The sequence below is a fragment of the Seriola aureovittata genome, chromosome 16, assembly GCF_021018895.1.
Source record: "Seriola aureovittata isolate HTS-2021-v1 ecotype China chromosome 16, ASM2101889v1, whole genome shotgun sequence".
Classification (NCBI taxonomy): domain Eukaryota; kingdom Metazoa; phylum Chordata; class Actinopteri; order Carangiformes; family Carangidae; genus Seriola; species Seriola aureovittata.
The window spans coordinates 1,550,977-1,575,935 of NC_079379.1; the positions used below are offsets into that span (position 1 = coordinate 1,550,977).

At 42.6% G+C, this 24,959-nt stretch overlaps 1 protein-coding gene across 1 annotated transcript; it reads left to right on the top strand.

The window, feature by feature from the left end:
* Positions 1–80: 80 nt before the first annotated feature.
* vars2 (valyl-tRNA synthetase 2, mitochondrial) lies at positions 81–24,062 on the top strand. Its single transcript, XM_056399852.1, has 30 exons — positions 81–342; positions 466–673; positions 1,185–1,266; positions 1,362–1,462; positions 3,235–3,356; positions 3,453–3,519; positions 4,354–4,451; positions 4,533–4,614; positions 5,750–5,869; positions 8,047–8,155; positions 8,253–8,341; positions 10,255–10,345; positions 10,502–10,629; positions 10,742–10,845; positions 12,511–12,592; positions 12,741–12,817; positions 13,005–13,092; positions 13,507–13,600; positions 15,078–15,148; positions 15,233–15,358; positions 15,479–15,583; positions 17,925–17,993; positions 18,086–18,164; positions 19,308–19,438; positions 20,468–20,620; positions 20,927–21,172; positions 21,936–22,047; positions 22,158–22,351; positions 22,746–22,895; positions 23,654–24,062. The coding sequence occupies exons 2-30, from the start codon at positions 479–481 to the stop codon at positions 23,729–23,731; spliced, it is 3,243 nt and encodes a 1,080-aa protein (XP_056255827.1). The 5' UTR covers positions 81–342; positions 466–478; the 3' UTR covers positions 23,732–24,062.
* The last annotated feature ends 897 nt before the right edge of the window (positions 24,063–24,959 follow it).

Consider the following 24,959-nt stretch of genomic DNA (forward strand, 5'->3'; position numbering starts at 1 on the left):
ATTTTATTTTTAAATTGAGGCAGGTTTCCTGTTCGGTTTCACTTGACAGCAGTAGTGTTGTGGGGAAGATATTCCCAGACGGACAGTGGCCATTTCCGGTTGTCCGTAGAGTATAACAGTCCGCTAAAAAAACAGCATGTTCACGGTGAGATTAAAAGACAAATATATTATAGCAGAGTAACATGACACAATTATTCCACGAGGTGATACAGTGACGTAATATTACATTAGCATTACATCACATTAGCAAATTAGCAGCATTGTTCGTTCTCGGGTTTTCAATGATTAAGTAGCTTAAGTGAAAAGGTGACTGACATCTTCACCCTGAGTGAACTAAAAACAGTAAGTAATCTTTGCTGAAAAAAATAACAGAATTTATTTCACATGTAGCTAAGTTAGCTGGCTTCTCTGAATCAACAACCTACGTTTACATGACACTCCTGCGTGTTTGTTTTCTTGTGTAAGTGTGTCACTGAAGATGTGGCGGGCAGGTCGTGTCCTCAGTTCGAGGCTGGCAGGGAGAGGAGCAGCCAGACTCTGCTCCAGCAACCCACCAAAACCTCCGTCGTCATCTTCCTCATCTCAGTCAAATCCCTCCTCTCCGCGGCCCCAAGCTGAGAAACAGAGGCGTAGACGAGAGCGGGAGGAGGCCATACTGTCACGTCAACACAGTGTGAGTAGGAAAGAAGCATAAGGAAAAAGTGTAATGGCGTAATGCTTCATTCATTAATGGCCTGTCAAAGCTGGTGAATCACTTAGGAGAAAAACCTGGAGTTCATGATCAGAGGCTCCATAAAGGAGTACTTTATGTTTGGTATTGGTTAAAACACTGGATCCTACACATCCCATAATGGGACTTGACAGCATCTTTCATTAGACCCTTCCTCTTTGGCTGTCACCGCTCATACCTCCAGTCTGTAATGCAGGCTCTCTGGTTCGTAGTCCCCAAACCCAAACTGAGATTATCTCGAAGGCATCACTATGACAACAGCAGGGTTGTTTTCTCAGGGTACGGTCATAATAGCTTTCTATTCAACAAAACTGCCCCACATTCAGCTCTGTGATGTCCCAGGTCTGATGTGGGTCATAAATAGATATTAAGCAGAACGATCGCAGAGTGTAACAGAGACAGACTCTGGATAATTGACCCAACTGTGTGTCAACATTGATGTTTCTGTTTCCAGACTGCTGAGGATAAGTCAGTGAAATGGAGTGAGAAGCAGAAGATAGTGTACACCGCTCAAACACCTCATGGGGCAAAGAAAGGTGACCAACTTCCCGTCACTTGTGGTCCAGCACCAGCTTGTCTCCATGTTCTGTTTGTGTGTGGACTTAGAAAAGTCTTTTTTTTTTCTTCGCAGACACCAGCTTGCCATTCCCACCCTCATACAGTCCAGAGTATGTGGAGTCCAGCTGGTACCAGTGGTGGGAGAAAGAGGGATTCTTCAGTCCAGAACAACATGTGAGGATTTTATAACACAAGAGCACATGACACTTAAATACTGCTGTCGTTAATTTCACTTCACTTTAACACAGCCTTTCAGATAAATAATGTTTAATATAAATTAAATCAAAGCAATTGTGTTTAAGCAACAGATTCTTTAATATGTCACAGAAATGTATCAGAAATGAAATGACGCTCTGAATGCTGTTGTCAACTTTCAGGCTCAGTGTTTCCAAAACTCTTTCTGGAAGCCAGAAGCGTTTCTCGCCACTCACTTCAATACGCTTTTATCAACAAGTAACAGTACAGGGAACATGAGCTGCAATAGTTACCAGCACAGGTGTATTTACACCGTGTCGACTCAGCCGTCAATCCAACACATGTACTGGCGCAGCCGCTCAGAGGCTTGATGGCTTTGGTCTTTATTCTTTTCTCAGTTGACATGCTCCCTTTTGGACATATAATTCATAGATGCAAGAAGATGATACGTGTTTCTGTCAGCCCTGTTTGGTTTCCTGAAATGACTGATTTGTTGATATTAGTGTTGTATGTCTTGTATTTTTAAGATAATTATATTTGCCCCTCCCGCCAGCCTTACCGTGGAAATAATGCAAAACTTGGCTTAATCTCAAACAATACCAAGCCAGAAATGTGGGAGTCATTTTTTTAGTCTTCTCTTTATCAGAAGAGAAGCTTCTCTGAACCCAGACCGTTTCTGTCTGCTGTTGAACTTTATTACATCCTGTCTGGACGACCACAACTCTCTGTCTTGCACCTGTGATAAATGGATTGGCTCTTAGCTGCGCTAAGATTTATTAAAACAATATGTACAAGGGTGTTCAGAAAAGACTCTTTGCACAGTTCTTAAGTCTATATGTACAAACAAGGTTGACTATTATTACTATAGTAATAATAATAATAATAATAATGCAATACCACTTTACAATAAGACCATTATAAAGGATTTATAAATGGTTTATAATTAGGTTATTCATTTGGTTGTTTACATTTTATAAATCATAAATAAACAATTATAAACAAGTTATAACTTGTTTATAGACAGGCTCACTATTTGACACGATCAAATTAATGCTTACTACTCATTAATCTTACTAATGAGTTACTACCATATCTAACTGGTAAAAGGAGCCTTATAGTAACTCATTAATGAATGGTGATGTGTTTTAACCTTTTACCAGTTTTACATGTTTGTAAATGATAATAAATGGTTGTGAGAAGACGAAACATGAAGATGATGGAGGGAGAATCACAGAGATGTGAACAGTGGGACAAAGGATGGGTGAGCAGTTCACCAGGTACCAGGTTCACCTGTGTTCTAGCTGGATGATAAAGTCCTAAATCTGCTTAGATATGATCATGTGATCTGCCATAATTTGATCTGTCAAATGAAACTTTCTGACCATTAAGATGCTGATGCTGGTTCATTGATAGTAACTGAACAAACATGTGATGAAGCAGCAGCTACAGATGCTGATGATGGAGAAAACAAAGAAAGCTCAGTAACTAATGAGATCTGAGGCTGAACAGTACATAGACATGTGGGCTCACTATTTGGCAAGCAACAGGTCACTCTTTTTATCTAATGTGTTAGAACAGCTTATAAATGATTTCTAAAGTTTGAACAAGCTCATTAATAAACTAGTTATAAACCATTCATAAATCCTTTAGAAGGGGGGTCTTGTTATAGAGTGGTACCATGAAGATGCTGATGAACAGTGTGCAGTGGTTCCTGCTGACTCTTGAGCTGTGTCTGTTTCATGTCTCTTCAGGAGAGGTCGTCTCACACCGTGGATCAGACCTTCGCTCTGTGTATCCCTCCACCAAACGTGACCGGGACTTTGCACCTGGGTCATGCTCTGACTGTGGCTGTAGAAGACGCTCTGGTTCGATGGTAATGCCAGCTACATGTGCAGCGTTGTGTGTAAAGTATCAGCGGTCACTAGTGCGTCTATATAGAGCAGTAATGTATGGATTTGTGATCCATCAGGAAGAGGATGAAGGGCTACAGAGTGCTGTGGGTTCCTGGATGTGACCATGCGGGTATTGCAACACAGGTATGACAGCTTCCTCTCTACTTCCTCTTTCTTAACAGTCTGGGATTTAAAGAAAAGTCTTTGTTAAAACAATTTTCACAGTTGAATGAACAGATCTTCTGCTAATTCAGTCCCTGTGATGTGGGACAAATCCACAGTCCTGGTTCTGTTGAAATGGATTAGAAAGTTCAACAGATGCCGTATGCCAGTGTACGAGGCTTCAGGAGTCTGACTCAGTCAAATCAAGTGCTCCAGTCTTTGGACTGACTCTGCCTGATGGAGCTTCATGTCAGCTTCACTTTACTTTGGAATGGGTTTATGCACAGGTTGAGAACTGTGGATTTAGTTCAGCATCACTTCCACTGGACCTGCATCAGGAGATGTTTTCACAGCCAGAGCAGGGCTACAACAAATATCATAAACTTAACTTAATGCATCTAATGCAAAGTCAACTTCAGGAAACTACGGTGGCCCTGAGAGCTCAAAGCACTGCAACTTAAGAAAACACATGCAAATAGACAAAACACAAGCAAATTCAGAAAAAATCTTCGGAAGTGAACGGAAGTGTTTCCAGGGGACACGAAAAAGTGACGAACCGGGCTGGGACACACTTGTTGTTCAACGCCCAATAAACAAGCTGATACGTGTAGCTGGTGAATTAAAGTGAATTATCATCTGTCTAAAACATCATTGAGAAGTAATTGTACCTGCTACGTTTGACCTGTGGGCGTGAACTGTGTGTGCGTGTGCGTGTGCGCGTGCGCGTGTGCGTGTGCGTGTGCGTGTGCGTGTGCGTGTGTGTGTGTGTGTGTGTGTGTGTGTGTGTGTGTGTGTGTGTGTGTGTGTGTGTGTTAGACAGTAGTGGAGAGGAGGCTGCTGAGGGAACAGGGGAAGCGCAGACAGGACTTCACCAGGGAGGAGTTTCTGCAGGAGGTGTGGAAGTGGAAGAATGAGTAAGTCGTCACGTTCACATCATCACTTCCTGCCCACTTCCTGCGCACTTCCTCGCTCACCTCTGTCCCCGTGTCTCCCAGGAAAGGAGAGGAGATCTACCAGCAGCTGAGGAGGCTCGGAGCCTCTCTGGACTGGAGCAGAGCCTGTTTCACTATGGATCCAGTAAGACCACATCAGTGCTGCTTCCTACCATGTCAGACACGTCTTATACTGACGTGTTATCTCTATTAGAAGTTCATTATTTATTTTGATATATTATAAAAGGATTATACATTTTATATATGATATATTTATATTAATAAACCACTATCTGCTAGTGTCAACTTAAGTACTACCAGGGTCTGCTCTTCTTCATTGAAATGTAACATCGGCTATAAGGATTGATGAGTGTGCTCAGACCTTTGAACTGGTTCACTGTTTTAGATTAATGAACATTCAGGCTTTTTTTTGGTTTTAAACCAAAAAATATAAAAACTAGAAACAGTAAAAACAAAGAATTCTGCTGTTTGTAAATTCCTTTTTTTAATTTTTCCTTGTTAAATTGAAGAATGAAGAAAGTTAGTCAGGTGGAAGTAAAGAGAAATTTCAAAATAAAATCCAAGAGGACAGCGTGGCCATTCTATAAAAGTGTAACATTATGTAGCACAGACAGTGTGTTGATCATGTGTTTATTCCTCTGACACGTGAATTTCAGAATAAAGGTCGTAGTGTCGGCTACAACCAACAGCAGCTATAAACAGTGAACATTAGCTTGGTCATGTAGCAGAATATGAAGTGATTTGGTGAAAGAGTGAACAATAATGTGGAAACAGTGGAGACCTCTGCTGGTCACTTTAGACAACACTAGCTGGGAGGGACCACACAGTGTGTTTACATGTTAATTAATGAGGCTGTTAATTCATGATACACAAGTAAATAATACATCACACACTTCAGATGAAATATTTTTCATGTCTTCAAAAAAAACATCTTTTGGCCACTCTTAGCTTTCAGTTTGAAATATTTACCTTTTCTTCCTCCTGACCACCTTTCTTCATTCTCCAATTCAACAAGGAAAAATGAAAAAAAAAAAAAAAGAAAAAGAATTTACAAACAGCAGCATTGGAGTGTTTCTTCTGATTTTATGTTCCTGTTTTTCGTTTTTTAATCCTGACAACAAAAACAGAAAAACTCTGTTTTTATGTTTTTTGGTTTAAAATTAAAGAATCAAACTGCCTGGAAATGCACTGACCATTTTGCTCTGTTTGACTGTGTTTTACTGTTTGACTGTGTTTGACTATGGTTTACTGTGTCTCAGGGTTTCAGCAGGGCAGTGACCGAGGCCTTTGTCCAACTCTGCGACTCTGGTCTGATTTATCGCTCAGAGGGTTTGGTCAACTGGAGCTGTGCCCTGGAATCTGCCATCTCTGACATAGAGGTGATTCAGCTCCACATGGATGTACAGTGTATATAAACAGTAAAGCACGCCCTTCTCCACGGCCACCAGCAGTGGCTCCTCCTCACTCAACAGCTAAAAGCTAGCATCCGCTCATCAGGGCTTACTCTCATACTTAGAGAGAAGAGTCTTATATATGATTAGTAGCTAACCTAAGACCTTAGGTATCACTTTATAAAGATAGTCCACTAGTTTTTGACACTGATTACAACAAATCCTTATAAACTAATCGAAATTAACTACCGTTTAACATGGAATAACTCATCAGTATGAGGCCACATCATAGAGACGCCTTCAGTCGCTGTGGAGAGTATCAGTACAAACTCAGTTGTTTTCAGGTCTGCTCTGTGACACACCCAGGTCCCCGCCTTCGCCTGCTGCCAGTGTCCATCCCTGCAGGTGATGGGTGCATGAGGCGGTGGCTGTATGTTGGTTTTTCAGGCTGAGCCTGACTGGGCCCCATGGGTGAAGGCCCGGCCACCAGACGCTTGCTGCGAGCTCCCCTCCCAGGTCTGGCTCCAGAATGGGGGGCCCCGGTTTCCATTTTCAGTCTGGCCCCTCCCCTGGGACCAATTTGCCTTGGGAGACCCCACCAGGGGCTAATGCCCCCGACAACACAGCTCCCAGGGTAACCGGGACACACAAACCCCTCCACCATGTTAAAGTGGCGATTCTCATGTGGAAAGGAGCCAGTTGAAATAGTATGGGCATCTGATTAGGATGCCTCGTGGACGCCTTCCTTTGGAGGTTGTCCGGGCATGTCCAACTGGGAGGAGGCCTAGGGGTAGACCCAGAACACAATGGAGGAATTACATTTGGCCTGGGAACGCCTCGGGAGGAACTGGAAAGCGTTGCAGGGCAGAAGGACGTCTGGTCTACTTTGCTTTACCTGCTGCCACAGCGACCCGACCTGAGCTACGCAGAAGAAGATGGATGGATGTTTTCAAGTTTTTACTGCGTTATATTTTACACCACTGGAGAAAAACTATGACATCATCATTAAATTCCTTTCACGGTAGAAAAAAGGAAAGGGAAAAAAGTTAGTAAGTTGACCTTGAGTCTGAACCCTCATAAAACAGATGTGACATTTAAACACTGACACTTCTCTTATTTCATAGATAGATAGATAGACCGATGAATATTGGGGAAATTCAATTATCAAGCAGTTCTCACATGTATTCAGTTTAGATTTATCGTCCAGTTCATGAGCCACTTCCTTTGGCTGAGGTGTTGTATAGCCTGATGGCAGTGGGAACAAAGGATCTCCTGAACCTCTCTGTTCTGCAGCGCAGTGAGATGAGACGTTTGCTGCAGCTGTAGCTGCTTCTCTGTCCTGCAAGAATGTTGTGGAGAGGATGGTTGGTATTGTCCAAGATGGCCTCCATCTTACATTGCATGCGTCTCTCCACAACAGTCCTGAGCCAAGCACAGACCCAGCCTTTTTGACCAGCTTGTCCAGTCTCTTTGTGTTCATGTGTGACATGCTGCTGCCCCAGCAGACTGCAGCATTAAAGAGTTACACTGGCCACCACTGACTGATAAAACATGTGCAGCATTTCACTGCAGACGTCAAAGGACCTGAGCTTCCTGAGGAAAAAGAGCCGGCTCTGCCCCTTCAGGTAGATGGCATCTGTGTTCAGGGACAAGTCCAGTTTACTGGTCCAGGTATTTATAAGTGTGCACCACTTCAGTGTTCTTCCCTCGAATGTTGAGGGTGGGCCCAGTGCTGCTCATCACTGTCCCTGAGACACAGTTGCCCAGCTTGACCTACTGTGGTCGTCTTGTCAGGTAATCCACAATCCAGGACTTGAAGCAGGGATCCACCCCCATCCCTCCCAGCTTGTCTTTAAGGATCGGGGTTGGATGGTGTTAAATGCACTTGAAAAATCAAAGAACATAATCATGTAACCACCTGGCTCATCCAAGTAAGAATGGGCCGGTGGAGGACTTGTACTTGTAGGCGAACTGTTGGGGTCTAGGGCTTGTCCATTGTTCATCCACCTACTGTGGATTTTTCACTCAGGACCATCATTAGTTTTGTTGTGTACGCCTTTGCGGAAACAGCAGAGTGATGAGGGGAAAATTAATTGAAAAGATTTTTATCATCAGGCTGCAGCAAATATGTGTCAACAACTTTCAGAGTGTTGATCTGTCGTCAGGTTGACTCCAGGGAGCTGTCTGGGCAGACCACGCTGTCTGTCCCCGGTTATGAAAACAAGGTGGAGTTTGGAACAATGCTAACCTTTGCCTACCCTGTAGACGGCCACGGTGAGTATCTGTGACTGTCTGGAAATATGATACATGTTGTGCTTGGATGTGGTTTGTTTTGTGTTATATAATGATTTCTCTTTACTCTGTGTTTTAGGTGGAGAGGTGGCGGTGTCCACCACCCGTCCAGAGACTATGCTGGGAGATGTGGCCATAGCTGTGCACCCTGACGACCCTCGATATCAGGCGAGTGCTAATGTGTGAAGAGGGTGAAGTAGTCTTGGATTCTCACAAGTTCAGACAGATGTACTCCTAGTTATTGAATATAATTATTGATGAATCATCAATCAATATCAGGGAATTGTGCATCACAGAAATATGGCACTATAGATTTACCAGTTTGTTATATTCATCATTGCATTGGGTTCAAGTTGCCACGACAAAAAGGGAGACACACCACGGTTACAATTAATAAAACATTTTAATTAAACCAAATTAAGATGCCAAATTAAATATTCTGAGTGTGATATGTGGGAATCAGTAAAATCAGCAGTGTGTGCAGGAGTGAGGTATGTAAGTGCAGGTGTTGTAAGGTTGCAGAACTAAACCTCAGGATTAAACTAAGACAACATAAGCTAACCCTAAACATGGTGAGCCTGTTTCTTTTATTTTAAACCAAAAACATTTTATTGTCAGAATTAAAAAAGAAAGGTCTTTTTAAAAAAAAAAAGAATCTTACATCTGCTCCACTTCTTCATGCCTTTTCCTCTTCGCCTCCTTTCCTCCTCTCTCCTTCATTCTTTTCCTCACTTTGTCTTTTATTCCTCCCTTTCCTCTCTCTTCTCCTCAAATCCAGACTTCCACTTCCTCTTCTGTCCTCTTCTTACCATTTTGCCGGGTGGACCTATAGATGGTGATATTTCTCCAGTATCAGAGCTCCATTGATTCGCCGGTCCAGTGCAAACAAACATCAGAACCGGAGGCTGCAGGTTCAGGGCCGTATTTCTAGGACCCTGGAGCCACATAGAGAGATGACTGACCGCAAAACCGCCATGAAGGTTTATTCCACCCAAACACTACTTTCTGTCTCGTGGTCGTTAACAGTTGCATGTTGGGCAGTGTAACCAGCATAATTAGGTAATTATCAGATAAAACAAAGCTGGAATCATATGCTATGGCCTTAAAGGTCAGTGGGACCTTTTTAGCCATTGCTCAAGACTACACAGCAATTATGCCAAAAATTTCACACAAATGGTTAATATTTTCTATGACTCTGGATAAACAGGGATGTGACCTGAAACCACTGTGGAGGAGGCATAGATACATAGTTTTTGATACAGTAATAAACAACAACAATAACAAGGAAAGTGAATGACCCCCGCAAGCGAGTGCGACACCGGCAAGTAGAGGTGGAGGATACTGGAGTATGAAAGAACCTCAACGACTCCTGAAGGAAAGAGAGAGACAGAAATAACATATTTATCGACATGTGACTTCTGACCCTTCAATATTCGAAGCCCTGGTTGTAAAGTAGGAAACGGCACTAACGAAAGTGAGCTCCTCTTCGTCAGAGATGACAGATCAGATTAAGGGGTAATAGACTAATCAGTACAGTATGAAATAATATTTATACAGTTATTTAAAGTATAAAAATGACCAAAAAGTAACACTGATGAAAATTTATTACAAATTTCCCCATTGCTCTAATTTAATAACTTAGTAATGAATATAATCACAATAGATTATAACCTCTGGGAATGTTAAGTTACTGCAGTAGCCTACAGAAGGCTGCAGTGTCACGACCATGGATGTGTAATATTCATGCTGATATAGAATTTTATTATTATAAATATGATAAAGGCTAAAAATAATTAGTTAAGTAATTAGTTCACTACTCTTAATATATTTATAAGAACTGTTGTACTCAGACTCTGATGGTCGTCCATCTGCTTATTGAAGTGCGATCCTGTCGTCCTCTTCTACAAATGTGGTCCTGAAACAGCAGCCTCTGGTCCTGCAGGAGCACCCTACTCGTCCAATGAGACAGACTGAGGGGAAATGACTCAAAGTTGACGTAGTACTATGAACCTAACACGCCGAGGGCTCTGCTCTGTCGTTGGTCGTGCTCATGTCCGTCTGCTCTGTCCACTTTGTTCCAGGCTGTTCACGGGAAGCAGTGCAGGCACCCCTTCACCGACAGACTCCTGCCCATCATCACTGATTCTATGGTGAACATGGAGCTTGGAACTGGTGACAGCAACACTCTCACTGACACAGTCTCATGACAGACTCAACATCAACATCAGAAGCCTCATAGCTTGATTAAGGCGGAGGGAACGTGTGGATGTTTAAGCTGTGTGTGTTATGTTGTCCACCCCTGGACGTGCTGCTGTGTGTGTCTTGTAGGTGCAGTGAAGGTGACTCCTGCTCACGACCACACCGACTTCCTGCTGTCACAGAGACACTCGCTGCCACGCCTCACTGTGATCAGAGGAGATGGCACCATGACACCCTCTTGTGGACAGTGGCTGGAGGTGCGGTATCAGTATCATACGAGGTGTTGAAGAGATTTGATTAATGTGGATGTTACACTGTTAAAACTGAAAACCTAAGCGGGTTTGTTGTTATGATTTTGTCTCTTCTAAGGGAGTGAAACGTTTTGATGCCAGGCAGCAGATCTTGGACGCACTGGTGGAGAAGAAGCTGTTCAGAGGAAAGAAGAGTCATGCCATGACTTTACCTGTCTGCAGGTAGAGGAACACGCACACACATCACCAGACTTTTCCTGACTCTCTGTGTTTGCATTTATGTCTCTGCTCATGTTCATACAAAGGTTTTTTTTTTTGTTTTTTTTCCAGAAAAAGCAGCACAGGATCATTTAAAAGATGTGATTTCTGTTAATTGTACACAACACAGTCTGTCCAGTCTGTAACATTCAGTAACGGTGTATAACAGTGCAGCAGAGTGTGGGCTGATGTGGGTGTGTAATGCTCTACTCAGCTCTGGCTCCTGCAATAGAACCTGGAATACACAGTCTCTATGATATTAAACTGAGATTGCATGAAACATTTAAACTAAGATACTAATACTGGTAATAGAAAATATCAAAAGTAACCACAGAAATATTTTTAAAATGTCATTAATCAGGTGTCACAAAAAACTGCGGGTAACTGTCTTAGAACTAGAATCACCTCCTGGTGGGTGTCTGCCTCCTCCACTCAGACCTGTTTATCCAGAGTCAGAGAAAATATGAACCATTTGTGTGAAACTTTGTCATAATCACTGTGAAGTCTTGAGTAATGGCCAAAAAGTGTTTTGTGAGGTCACACTGACCTTGACCTTTGACCTTTGATCCTTCACCACCAAAATCTAATGAGTTCATCCTTGAGTCCAAGTGAATGTTTGTGCCAAATTACCAAAGTAGTTCCATCAAGGTGTTACTGAGATATCGTGTCCACGGCGGACAGACGGACTATCTGAAAACAATGTGCCTCCAGCTCTGACCGGCGCCGGCTTTTAATTACAAAAATATCGAGGGAAAGGCTTCCACTGCAAAAACAGCAAAAACAAAACAAATGAATTATGCGCAACTTGCAAAAGTCACCTGTCTGGTTCACACCCTCTCTCAGAGAGTCTTGTTGACCAGAGGCTTATAACTGCTAAGCCCCTCCCCCTCGACCAGCCAATATCTGATGAAATCTGTCTGTAGCTCTCATGCCAGTTCTCATGCTAAACAAATATAATTTATTAGCAGAAACACATTTTCCCAGTTCAATAATGTCCCAAAACCTTACCACCTACCCAATATCATTAATTCAGTTACATGACCCATGACCCAGTTAAACATGGTTTCAGGTAGCTGCTGCTTCTGTGGAAGAGAGGAGGAACATCAGATTATGGTGACACTTTGGTAAAACGAGATGAGTATGAATAATCTGAGCTGAAGTGAATAACCTGTGACAGAGTGTGTCTCTTTTGTCATACTGCAGTGGATGTGTGTAAAGTTGTGAGCGTAGTTTTAATATGGTGTGTGCACTTTACCATGTGCCGTCTGTCATCAGTGACAAGGTCTTTGTCACACATAGAGATTATATATACTGTCTGTTATCATGAATTTCTTCAAATTTGGCACAAACATTCACATGGACGATGAAGATGAACTGATTAGAATCTGGTGGTCAAAGGTCAAAGGTCACAGTGACCTCTCAAAACACTTGTTATCCATAACTCCAGACTTCACAGCAATTATGACAAATGGTTGGTTTTAGGTTCAACGTGAAGAAGCAAAACTGTCTGCTTGGTTTATATTGTGAACTTACTCCTACTTATTCCTGAAACAAGACAGTGTGGTGACTGTAACGTGGTGATGTTCTCACATGTTTGTGGATTCCCTCCTTTCTCCCTTCCTGTCTCAGCCGCTCAGGAGACGTCATTGAACCTCTTCTGAAGAAGCAGTGGTTCGTCCGCTGTGATGAAATGGCTAAAAAAGCTGTAGAGGTAAGTTGGTGGCTGTGAGATGTTGATCTTTAGGTCAACTTTTATGTATTTAAGGTTTTGGAGTTGCGTCACGTACAGCATTCTCAGGCTCCATCATGTAAACATGTCATCCTTGAACTCTGACATTTATTAAAACACTCAAATATAGGCTGTGGAGGACGGACAGCTGGAAATCATCCCTCACTACTACACCAAGACGTGGAAGAAGTGGCTGTCCAACATCAGGTAGACTGTCCTGACCTTTGACTCGGACAAAATTCATCTCCTTGTACAGCGGTGTGAGGAGGAACAATGGCGGCGTTTGTGTCATTGTTGCCGGTTTGACGTGTGTGAAATGACACCACTCTGATGATGAATGAGCACTTGTTTCAACACTTGGGTCGTCAACAATGTCCCACTGTTTACTTTGCAGCGACTGGTGCATTTCCAGGCAGCTTTGGTGGGGTCATCAGATCCCTGCTTACCGAGTGGAGCTTCCTAACTGTCCTGTCAAAGAAGAGGTATTTGTATGTTTTAAGGATAATACTGCTGAGAAATGTCATCTTGGTGTATTATCCCGTAACAGTGTTGGACTGACGGGATTTGTTTGCAGCCCTTAACAGGAAATATTGGTATAGAAATGAATGAGTGATTAGATGAATGGATTAGCTAGCTGATGCACTCCCCACATTATACATTAGTGTCAGTCTGTCCCAGGCTCTGTGTGTGTGTGTGTGTGTGTGTGTGTGTGTGTGTGTTACTCGTGGGGTCTGACAGCTGAGTGGAGACCAGTTGGGGAAAAGGCAGATGTTTGTGACAGCGGTGAGGATCAGGGTTGGAGGAAGTCTTCCAGGAAATGAATATAAGTCTATGTAATGTCTGCAAAAGTTACCTATGACAACATGTGTGTGTGTGTCTGTTTGTGTTTGTTACAGGAGCAGTGGGTCTGTGGACGGAGCGAGGACGAGGCGCGTCAGAGAGCTGCAGTCAAATATGGAGTCAGGCCGGATACCATCACTCTGACTCAGGGTGAGTCACCTCCACCTTTTCCTGCTGCAGCAAATGAAAACCTTAGGCCAGTCACGTCCACTTGGCATGTGCCAGCTGGTGTAAACAGGAAGCAGTTTGTCTGATCGCTTGTAATTCGTTATTCATGTTGTATTCATCACTGGTAGTCGAGGCTGATAAGACCCAAATCACGGAGTGACCATGGATGTCTACATCAGCGTTTCCACAAGTCTCCAGTTTAGATGCTTGAAACCTCTGGAGTAATGTGGACAGCAGGAGGAAATGTAGCAGACAAGAGGAGTTTTAAAACTGAAACGTATCGGTGTGGACGTAGACTTCCGCTACACCAGCCATCACATTCAAGAAAGTCTGTCGCTGTGACGTTGTCAGACGACGTGGTTATAAAATCAGGATTTTAGCAGCAGCTTGAAGTGACTGCTGGTTAACATGTCATCTTAATTGACCACGCTACAGTCACTGTTTTCCACATCATGTCCAATTGTTGGAGGAAAAAAGGTCCAGGTCTGGGCCAGAGTCTAAGTCTAAACATCTTCACCAACACTTAACTTTCTACAAAACTGCACTTTTACTGGAGTCAAAAAAGAATCAAAAGTCCCTTGAGACGATCAGAGCTCAATGCAATAGAATTTATTCTTTTACAAGAACAAAAGCGAGATCAGATCTGGATCTGAAGTGAAGACGGAGAGCCTGTGCTCCATCATATATACTGTAGATCCTTCTTAGGTGGGTTCTCCACATATTTTCTAAAGTGAACCTATCAACGCCATGGAAACAATGGTGTCCAGCCCCACATGGAATTTCCCCACACCAGGTCTGCCAGGGTATAGTGGTGGTGCCAGCTGTCCAGAAGCCTCCTGTCTATCCTCAAAGCCTCCCCTCTACCCAAAACCTAAAGCTCCTGTCAATCCTCAACCCGGGCCTCGCTCTGGCTGCTACTCCAACACCATTGCTCCAAGGGGCTTCAGACTTTTTACTTTATTCCCTCCAGGTTCCATTCTATAACAATTCTACCTCGGTAAAGGCTGGTTCACATACACATTTAACCTCAGCTGTGAGTATAGCTATTTCATTGGATATATAAGTTTAAAATTTCAGTATATTTATAATGCATAGTATATTTTAGTGAAAATTTACAACACAATCAGCTGAGTTTACCACAGGTAAACTCCAGTCAAGGTGTAGAAACATCTCAGAGATCAAGAGAAATGGAGGAAACTGAGTCACAGTGAAGTAATACTGTAAAGTGTCTTTACTGTATTACTTTACTGTGTTACTATATTTCACTTTTTACTTTTTAATTCATTTCCCATTATTTTTATTATTGAGTGTGGATTAATGAGGGGAAAATGAATGTGAATGATTTTAGCATGAGGCTGCACCAAAACAAAATGAGAAAAAATAGACACAAATATGTGTGTGTATATAAATATAGACATGTATGTCTTTATTACTTATACCTGCTTTCTCCCTGTGTCAGACCCTGATGTCCTGGATACGTGGTTCTCCTCAGGGCTGTTTCCTTTTGCCATGCTTGGCTGGCCTGAACAGGTACTGCACTTCCTCCAGCTTCCCATAGCGCTCAATAAACAGCCCCGCCCCTTTGTGTTCATACCCCAGCCTTGTTCCCCACAGACCACCGACCTTCAGCGCTACTACCCCAACTCTATTCTGGAGACGGGCAACGACCTCATCTTCTTCTGGGTGGCAAGGATGGTGATGCTGGGCACAGAGCTGACCGGACAGCTGCCTTTTAAGCAGGTATTTAAATAAAGAGAAACCCAAAATAAAAAAAACAGTCTACAAACACTGATGAATAACAGTGTCAGTCCATGCTGTTGTGTTCCTCTCTCTGTTTCCTGTTCCCATCTTGTCTCTCAGGTTCTGTTTCACTCTCTGGTGAGAGATAAACACGGCAGGAAAATGAGTAAATCTCTCGGAAACGTCATCGACCCGTTAGATGTTATACACGGAGTCTCTCTGGAGGTAGGTCCAGGAGGTGTATTACTCACATCCATCACACTCTATGAATGGGCAGGCTGTGAAGCAGTTTTAGAGATTAAAGCTTAAAGCTCCACATTTTCCTCTTCTTCTGTGTTTTATTTGAAGTGTTGATCCATAAGAAGATATATTTGTGGTCTGAAGAACCATAAAAACCATATCAATGTAGTTTAACATCACTAAGGATACTAACGCTAAAATATATATAATACACTATACAAAAAACAAGTGAGAAATCATAGTAATGATTTCGGCTTTGCAGCTTTAATAAGTCATTCAAAGTACAGTTTCAATCAAAATTATTCAACCCCCACTGCAAATTAGGTTTATTGGCAAAATGTACAAACTAGCAGCTTTTTGCAATAAACAAATCAAACAAGAACAATTTAATCGACTCAACACAGCTAATATTACAAGTGGTTTCTCCAAATTCAACACAAACCACTTTTAATGACTACTGCAGTCTCAAAATTATTCAACCCCTTCATGACAAGCATCTTTAGTACTTAGTAGAGAACCCTTTTGCTGATATGACCTGCTGCAAACGTGATGCATAGCCAGACACCAGCTTCTGGCAGCGTTCCTGAGGAATCTTAGCCCGTTCCTCATGGGCAAAGGCCTTCAGTTCACTAATATTGTTGGGTTTGCAAATCCCACCAGAGGTTTTCAATAGGGTTCAAGTCAGCTGACTGATGGCCACTCTATGGTAGGTATGCTTGAGATCATTGTCCTGTTGGAAGGTCCAATGACACCCAAGCTTCAGCTTCCTCACAGACGGCATGACATTTTCTCCCAGGATTTCCTGATACTTGATTGAATCCATCTTGCCCTCCACACGCTGAAGGTTTCCAGCCCCAGAGCATCACTGAGCCTCCGCCATGCTTCACTGTAGGCAGGGTGTTCTTTTCAGCGTATGCTTCATTCTTCCTCCTCCAGACATACCGCTGATCCATCGGCCCGAAAAGTTCCAGTTTTGTTTCATCGCTCCACAGAACAGAATCCCAAAACCTCTTTGGCTTATTTATATAGTTTTGAGCAAATTGGAGCCGACTTTTCTTGCGCTTTTGGGTCAGTAGTGGTGTAGATCTTGGAGTTCGGGCATGGAGCCCCTTCAGCGTTTAGTATGCGCCTTACTGTGGAAAGTGACACCTCAGTGCCTGCTGCCACCAAGTCTTGCTGCAGGTCTTTTGAAGTCAGTCGAGGGTTTTTGACCACCTGCCTCCTCAGGACTCTGGTGGCAGCCGTTGATAGCTTCCTCTTTCTGCCATGTCCAGGTAGTGAAGCCACTGTTCCTTTAACTTTAAACTTGTGAACTATGCTTCCAACTGTATCTCTAGGAACATTCAGTGCCTTTGCTATCTTTTTGTATCCTCTTCCTTGTTTGTGCAAGGCAATGATCTCTTCTCTGAATGTTTTGGATAATTCTCTTGACTTAGAAATGTCACCGTCAACAGTCCAGGTATTTGAGGTGTTCTATCTAAAGCACACCTGATGCAACTAATGAAGCCCTTGATTGGTTGCATCAGGTGTGCTTGAGACCACAACTGATTTGCAAATGTGTGCTCTTATGAGGAATTCTATTCAGGTTGTTGAATATTTTTGAGACTGCAGTAGTCATTGAAAGTAGGATTTAGTGTTGAATTTGGATAAAATCCTTGTAATATTAGTTTTATTTAACTATTTAAACTGTTCTTGTGTAATTTGTTTATTGCAAACACCTGAAAAATTTTAGATTTTGCCAATAAACCTAAAATGCAATGGGGGTTGAATAATTTTGATTGCAACTGTATATAATCATATGACCTATTGGTATCTTGAGTGTGCCATATATAGATCTATAAAGTCCCTAAACTTCTTAGAGTGTGACAGGCCATGGCCTCTCATCATTCAGTCCTTTGGGGGATAACGTTTTACTCATTGAATATCCAGTAAACGTTTTTTCTATTAAAAATGCCATCAATGTTGCCACCACCTCTCTCAGGTGGAGTCACCTTTTCAATGCCCTGGAGCCTAAATGATGAGATGTCATGTTTAAAGTCATTAAAATCTGCTTCTGTTGGGGAATCTCTATCATTTCTGCTTATGGAGCTTCTGTTTTAATGAATGTGGTGTTTCTCCATCATAGTGTAACCCACAGGGACATTTGATCATGTAGATTACACATGAAGTGGAACATGTGACATCTTTGAGGATGGGGTTTTATTTTGCATTAAGGCGCTGGGTTGCCACAAAAAAAAAGCCCACTCAGAATGACGTCTGTTCTACTTCCCTCAAAAGACATTTTGTTGTGAAACTCTTCTTCTTTTCTTTTTCTTTTTCCTGCCAGAGACTTCAGGAGAAAGTGATGGAAGGAAACCTTCACCCCAGGGAGCGGCTGGTTGCCATGGAAGCACAGGTCAGCTCCATTCTCTCCTATCTTCTTTCTGGCTGACTGAGCACACTCATTACTTCCTCTCTTATCTGCACGCCCCATCTGTTTCCCCACAGAGGAAAGACTTCCCCAAGGGGATCCCTCAGTGTGGGACTGATGCTCTGAGATTCGCCCTTTGCTCTCACAAGATGCAGGGTGAGTGACTGTCATCTCTGCTCACTTTAATTGACGAGGAAAACCATTTGTCAAGAGAACGGATGTGTGAATGTGAGAGGAAGCTGGGGTGCAACTTGAGAGAGAGAGAGAGAGAAAGAGAGAGAGACTGCAGTGAAGAAGTGACAGGACTACAGATCTTTTGTCACTCACTGGTTGCCTGTTCCAGTTTTGCGGATGAGCTGCTCTGTGTTTTCAGTTGTTTTTATTGCAGCTGTGTCACTGCACTGTAACAATGCTTCAATCTGTAATTCCTCCATGAAATATTTGGAGTTCAGAAGTAAAGTCCACTGTCTTCTGCTTGTGCCTGAAAGGATTTACTCCAATGGAATAATGAATGTGTTCAGCAAATTTGAAGTGATTGTAGACTAGGCCTGTGTGTGAAACCTCAGTACTTTTTTGGTATCAACTGAAATATATCTGTGGCACATATTGATATAAGTATTAAAAACTCTTGATTGAGTGGCTCCATTTAAATGAATAAGGGCTGCGTTTTTTCATACAGGGCGAAAGTCGGTCTGAATGTGGCTTTTACTCGTATGAGTAGGGGTACAATATTCAGAAAATCTCAGGACTTGATTCAAAATTGATTCTCGATTTAAAAAATGAACACAAGTAGTTTGTGTTTTGTGTGTCGAGCAAATGAAGCCACATTGGAAATGTGGAAATTGGTTAAATAAAAAAGAAAAAAAATCTTATATTTCTCTAAGTAAGGTATCAACATTAAAATTATAGTTGTCATTCCTCCATGCTGGTGCCAGTCAGAGTTGGAGCCATATTGTTTTCAGGTCGTCCATCCGTCTGTCCCATTCTCATGGATACGATATCTCAGTAACACCTTGAGCAAACTTCAAATTTGGCCACAAATCAGAGCAATTATGACAACATTTCACACAAGTGGTTCATATTTTCTATAACTCTGGATAAACAGGGATGTAGCCTGAAACTAGTCTGAGAGAAGAGGCAGACAACCATGAGGAGGTGATTCTAGTTATATTAGTCCTTTTTACTGTGGGAACAACCAGACACTGGTGCCCTACACCTTTCAACTATTAAGGAAAAACTATTCACTGTAAAAGTCTATTTACCTTCACACACTGTTTTTTTTTCCTGCCTTTTTATCAGGAGAAGACATCAGTCTGTCCATCTCTCAGGTCCTGAGCTGCAGACACTTCTGCAATAAAATGTGGCAGACGCTGAGATTCACACTGGGAGTGATGGGTGACAATGCGGCACCAGTGGCAACACTGGAAGAGGTACTGGAAAAAACCCACAGAGCCTGTTGGAGTGCATTTTTATCCTTAATTTTAAGTATATAGTTGTACTGTTGTTGGAAAAAGGTTAAGCTTGTCTTTACATTAATAAGATATTAGAACAATACATGCTTTCTTAGACGTTCGGGGCCTGTCCCTCTTTGGTTTCAGAGGGATTTCTAACACTAGTCGGAAGATTTTTATTGCACTTAACGTATTAAGTTGTCAACACACACACAGAGTCAGATGAGGCCTGATTTGTCTTATGTATATAGAGCAAAGTGGCACAACCAGGAGACAGATGCAACATGGTCAGAGAAGGAGAGCTGGTCATCAATCATGACACCCAGGTTTCTCACAACCTTGGTTGAGGTGAGAGAAGAAGAGTCAATGAGACCACGGAGTCATTTGGTGGGAGTGACAGGAATAGCTAGGTGTCGTCTGCGTAGCAGTGAGAATCCAATGTGAGCAGATAATTGGACCCAACGATGTGGTGTATATTGAAAAGAAAAGGGGCCCAAGCACCAAGCCTTGGGGCACCCCTGGGGGGAGGTGATGGGATATCGATGTTTGTCCTAGTCATGACACATTGAAAGAACACCCAGTGAGGTAGGATTCAAACGAAGATTGCGCTTTGCCTGAGAAGCCCATATCAGAGAGTACATACAGGATGTGGTGGTTTGCCGTGTCAAAGGTTTGCAAAGAACAGAGGACTGAGCTGCTGCCCTACCTGTCCCTTAGGCTTCTGTCAGAGATGACAGGGCAGCTGGATTTACGCCATTTTCTCTCAGCAGCTCTGAGATAAGTCCGCAGCTTTCGGACGGTATTCATCAGCCATGAGTGAGGCAGGTCACAGGCTATCCAGACATGAGCTCAGTGTAGAGCAGGGAGACTCTTTGGCATCATAAGAGACATTAAAATTCATTTGAGTGGATCTACAGTGACACATGAAGGAGGCCCAGCTGAAGGAATCTGTAATGTAACTCTATTGAATATGTTATATCACAGTTTTTCCCTTTTCTCAATTTCCAGACCACTCCTCTGAGCAGCATGGACCGGTGGATCTGCTCCAGACTCTACAGCACAGTAGTCCAGTGTGAGCAGGCTTTTGAAGCCTATGAGCTACACACCGTCACATCTGCCCTGTACTCCTTCTGGGTCCACAGCCTGTGTGATGTCTACATGGTGAGAAGCAGAACTTTGATATGGCATTACGGGTACTCTTTGATGTCATCAAAAAAGGACAGGTTAGAGATGAGATCCTTGCTTGTTTCCTTTGTATCAGCAGTAATCTGCTTACTGTCTGAAGAAGAGGGAAGATATATTTACCTGATTTATTCACGGCAACAGTGAGGCTCAGTCACAGGGTGTCAAAGACCGATGTAAACACATTAGCCTAAATAAAACTGATTTGTGTCAGTAGTTATCCCAGTGTGGAATCATATCTAGTTGTTTGTGATTTCCTTTGCTGTGTGTGTGTGTGTCCTGTAGGAGTGTGTGAAGCCTGCGCTGGTCCAGCAGGATGAGGGCCCGGCGGTCCAGCCCGACACAGAGCACAGAGCGAGGCAGGTGGCCCGCAGTGTCCTCTACCACTGTGTGTCCATGTCCCTGGCCTTGCTCTCTCCTTTCATGCCCTTCATCAGCGAGGAGCTGTGGCAGAGACTACAGCCACACAGACCCGGAGCTGCTGCCCAGACCAGCCTGTGTTTACAGCCGTACCCCTGTTCGTCTCAGCTGGTAGGCCCGCAACCATCAAACCTCCTCACAACCACGCCAGATTTACATGTTGGAAGTATTTACACTGGTTCAACCACATTTAAAAACAAATATGCAAAACAGTTGCTGCATTTCTCTGAACCCTTCACACAGTCAGCACAACAGCAGCCAATGTGGACTAAACTGTGGATCACTTTTCATTGCTTTGACACAAAATACAGGATTGTTGTTGGTGGTATTTAGTATCGGACATTTAGATTGTACAACATACAACAGCACACCAACACTGGGTAGCTCCTCTGGTCTTCATGTCATGGATCCAGCAGATGTTGAAACTTTCCTCTGAGACTGTGCTCCATGTTGACATGATGCATCACGTCATCAGTAGCATGAATGTGCGGGTTTTTCTGGGTTTTTGTTTTTGTTGTTGCTCCATTCTGAGTAAAAACTCTAGAGACTGAGTGTGAAAATCCAGGGGATCAGCAGTTTGAGAAACACTCAGACCTACAATCATGTCACAGTCACTGAGTCACAGTTTTCCTCATTAACTGAAGCTCCTCACCTGGATCTGCTGCTGCCACATGATTGGCTGATTGGATAATTGCATGAATAAGCAGGTGTACAGGTGTTCCTAATATCAATAAATAAATAGTTATAAGTTATAACTCTGCGTGTTTGCTCTTGATGATCTTCCTCATGAATGTCCTCTAGCCGCATTTTCAACTTTCCTTGTGTTTTAGCTGATGTTTTTATTTTTTTTTTTTTGACCTCTCCATCCCACCAGACTCACTGGCATTTCCCTGAAGAGGAAAGAGCCTTCCTGCTGGTCCAGGAAGTGATCCGAACGGCCCGCTCACTACGAGCCCGGTGCGGCATGACCAAAGAAAAACCTGCCAGTGAGTCATTTAACAACTGAAAACAACCATTTCATGAGGTTATTGATAAATTGATAGATGCATGGATTCCTTGAATTATTTTCATGGTGCTTGTTTGTTGTTGGTTTCAGTGTGGGCAGTGTGTTCACCCAGCCAGGCCCAGGTCCTCCTTCACTTTGGGTCAGCTGTTTGGACCTTAAGCCGGATCTCCAGCCTCCACATCTACTATCCTCATAGTGTGGACAACCTCCACTCCACTCCTCCACCTGAAGGAAGCCTCATCGGTGTGGTGGACCACACTTGTCAGCTCCACCTTCACGTACAGGTGAGTGGGATTTTCAGGGCAGATTGTAATATCAGGCTCCCAGTTAAGTGATTATCTGAAAAAATAATAAAAAAAATAAAATGCCTGCAACACAATTCAACAGCATCACTAACTGCAGCTTCCAAAGTGACCATGAAGTTGTATGAGCACCTGTCCAAAGCAGTTTCAATAAAGACTGAACATCATGACCTCCATTTATTCCAGGATTGTATGATTTGACTGTATTAGTTTTAGCCATAATTACCAGAAATTGATTGAAATGGACATAGCATTGGCTTTGCAATGTGCTGACACAACATTGAGAGAAGGCACATCATTGTGCTGTTGTGTTCCACTCTTTAAGGATTTCCAGGATTGTGTCTGACAAACAGTATCATGTGACTTCCTCTCTCAGAGTGGAATAAATGTGGACAAACAGATCCTGCAGATCTCCCAGCGCAGAGACAAGCTTGTTCCAAAGCTGGAGGAAATCCTCTGCAGGGTCCAGTCTTCAGACTACCTGACCAAGGTTCCTGCTCACGTCAGGCAGACGATGGACAGTAAGGTGAGCACTGGCAGTCAGGTGCAAGGAATCTGCTGTGGGTCTGAACCAGTGGAAACATTTAGGTTTTTGGTCACAACTCCCCAATACAAGAAAACGAGAAAAATTTGTGGTGATTCTACCCCTCCGAATAGCTTTCATCACCGTTATGTAGTAAATAATCTGACACCAATGAAAAATGTACAACATTTTTTTTAATCCAAATGTTTAGGTTTGGGATTATCAAAATATGAAGAACATGAAAAAACCTGTAATTTTCAAAATAAAGATTATACAGAACAATAAATACCTAAATAACTTCAACATTTTCACATTGTAAATAACTCTCATTGTAAGGCTAGTGCTCATCAACACAAGTAAAGCCCCTTTAGTAGGTTTACTGTAGAGTGGTTCTGGTAACATAGTGATTTTCTCTCTAGATTTGTCGACTTTTAAAAACCTTTAGCTTCTTTCTTTCATAATAGCAACGTATGTAGAGTCTCTTTGGACTGACCTTATCTCATTTCCTTCTCAGTGAAGAAGCTCTCATGTAGCTCTAGACTGACAGTGTTCAGTTCCCTAAAAGCCTGGGGCCCCAAGCCGTTGCCTGCCTTGCCTGTTCACAAGCTGCTTCTCTGATCATATAATTATTTGTGTCTTAGTAATGATATTTATTTTGCTATAATTCTACATGGTCGTTGAATTGAATGCTAGCAAATATGTGCAATGTGTGAAAGTTTTTTTCCATGTGATTCATATTTTTAACCCTTCCTTGTGTGCAGATGTCAGCCTTGCAGCAGGAACTGAAAACTATTGAGGAGCAGCTGAAGGTGCTGCAAGAGACTCAAACAAAAGAATAACTACAGCCAACAGGCATAACAGTAACTGTGTGGACTGCTGGACGTCAGAACTGAAGAACTTGATGAATTATTTATAATGTTGTCTGAGCCTGAGATCTCTACACTGCTTGAATGAATGAGACATTGCGTAATATCATTAATATGTTGTTCGCATAATGCACATAATGTTACTGTCAAACTCTGTCACTGCAGCACTGCACTGTGTACTTCACCTGCAGGGGGGGTTGTGTCAGGCTGCAGGTATCCATGGAAAGGGACGAAAATCTATTTTGTTAATGCACAAATGCGATTATGGATGTTTTCATCAGCTCCTTAAAAGCAAGTATTTGTGTCCTGTTGTGGCCTTTCAACTGTGTGGTCATCATTTTTAAAAGGAATGTGTTTTTTTCCGAAACTTGACAAAGGATTTCCTTGTTGGGGAGGGGGGTGTTTGAGCCAATCCTTGCAAACATTGGGCAGGTGGCAGGGTACATCTTGGACAGGTCACAGTCAGTCACAGTCACAGGGCTGACATGAGTTACCAATTAACCTAACTAACCTAACTACCATGAGGAAACCAAAGCACCTGGACAAGTGCAAGCACAGGGAAAACATCCCAAAAGTGAAATTGCAGTGTTGTATCAGCCAAATCACATCAGTCACAAAACAAATGAAATAGATTTAATAACCAGAATATAATTTAAGAAAAATCCAAATACATGGTAAATATATAAAATAAATACATAAGATATGTGCGCGTGCCTAGCAACCAGATAACCAACTCTCCAAGCTCTGCTAGCTTTACATTAGCCGCATGTTAGGTCTTAAATATGTAAGTCCATTTACTGCTTCCTTCGTTGCTTTTTGTTTTGTTTTGTTAAAAGAGTGAATGAAGTTGTGACGGTCTCCGCTGAGACAGAGGAGAGGAGAAGCTACTAGCCCTCTCTCGCTGTCACTTCTAGTCGCGTTGCTCTCCTCCCCAGTAATGTTAAATTTAGCACAGAAAAAAACATAATAGTGGTCATTTAAATAGCGGTTCATGGGATTTATTAACCCTCAGGGGTCCCTCTGTCCTTTTTTGGACATTTTCTTCACTTTTCTTTTTTGATTTGCTGATCATTTTGGCTGTGTTACAGCTGAAGGTATGGATTTCTGCAAGAAAGTGTCTTTTTTGACATATTTTTAAAATCTAATGTCAGTTACTGTTACAGGTCTATTATACACTGGTAACACATTTTGTACCCTCTGG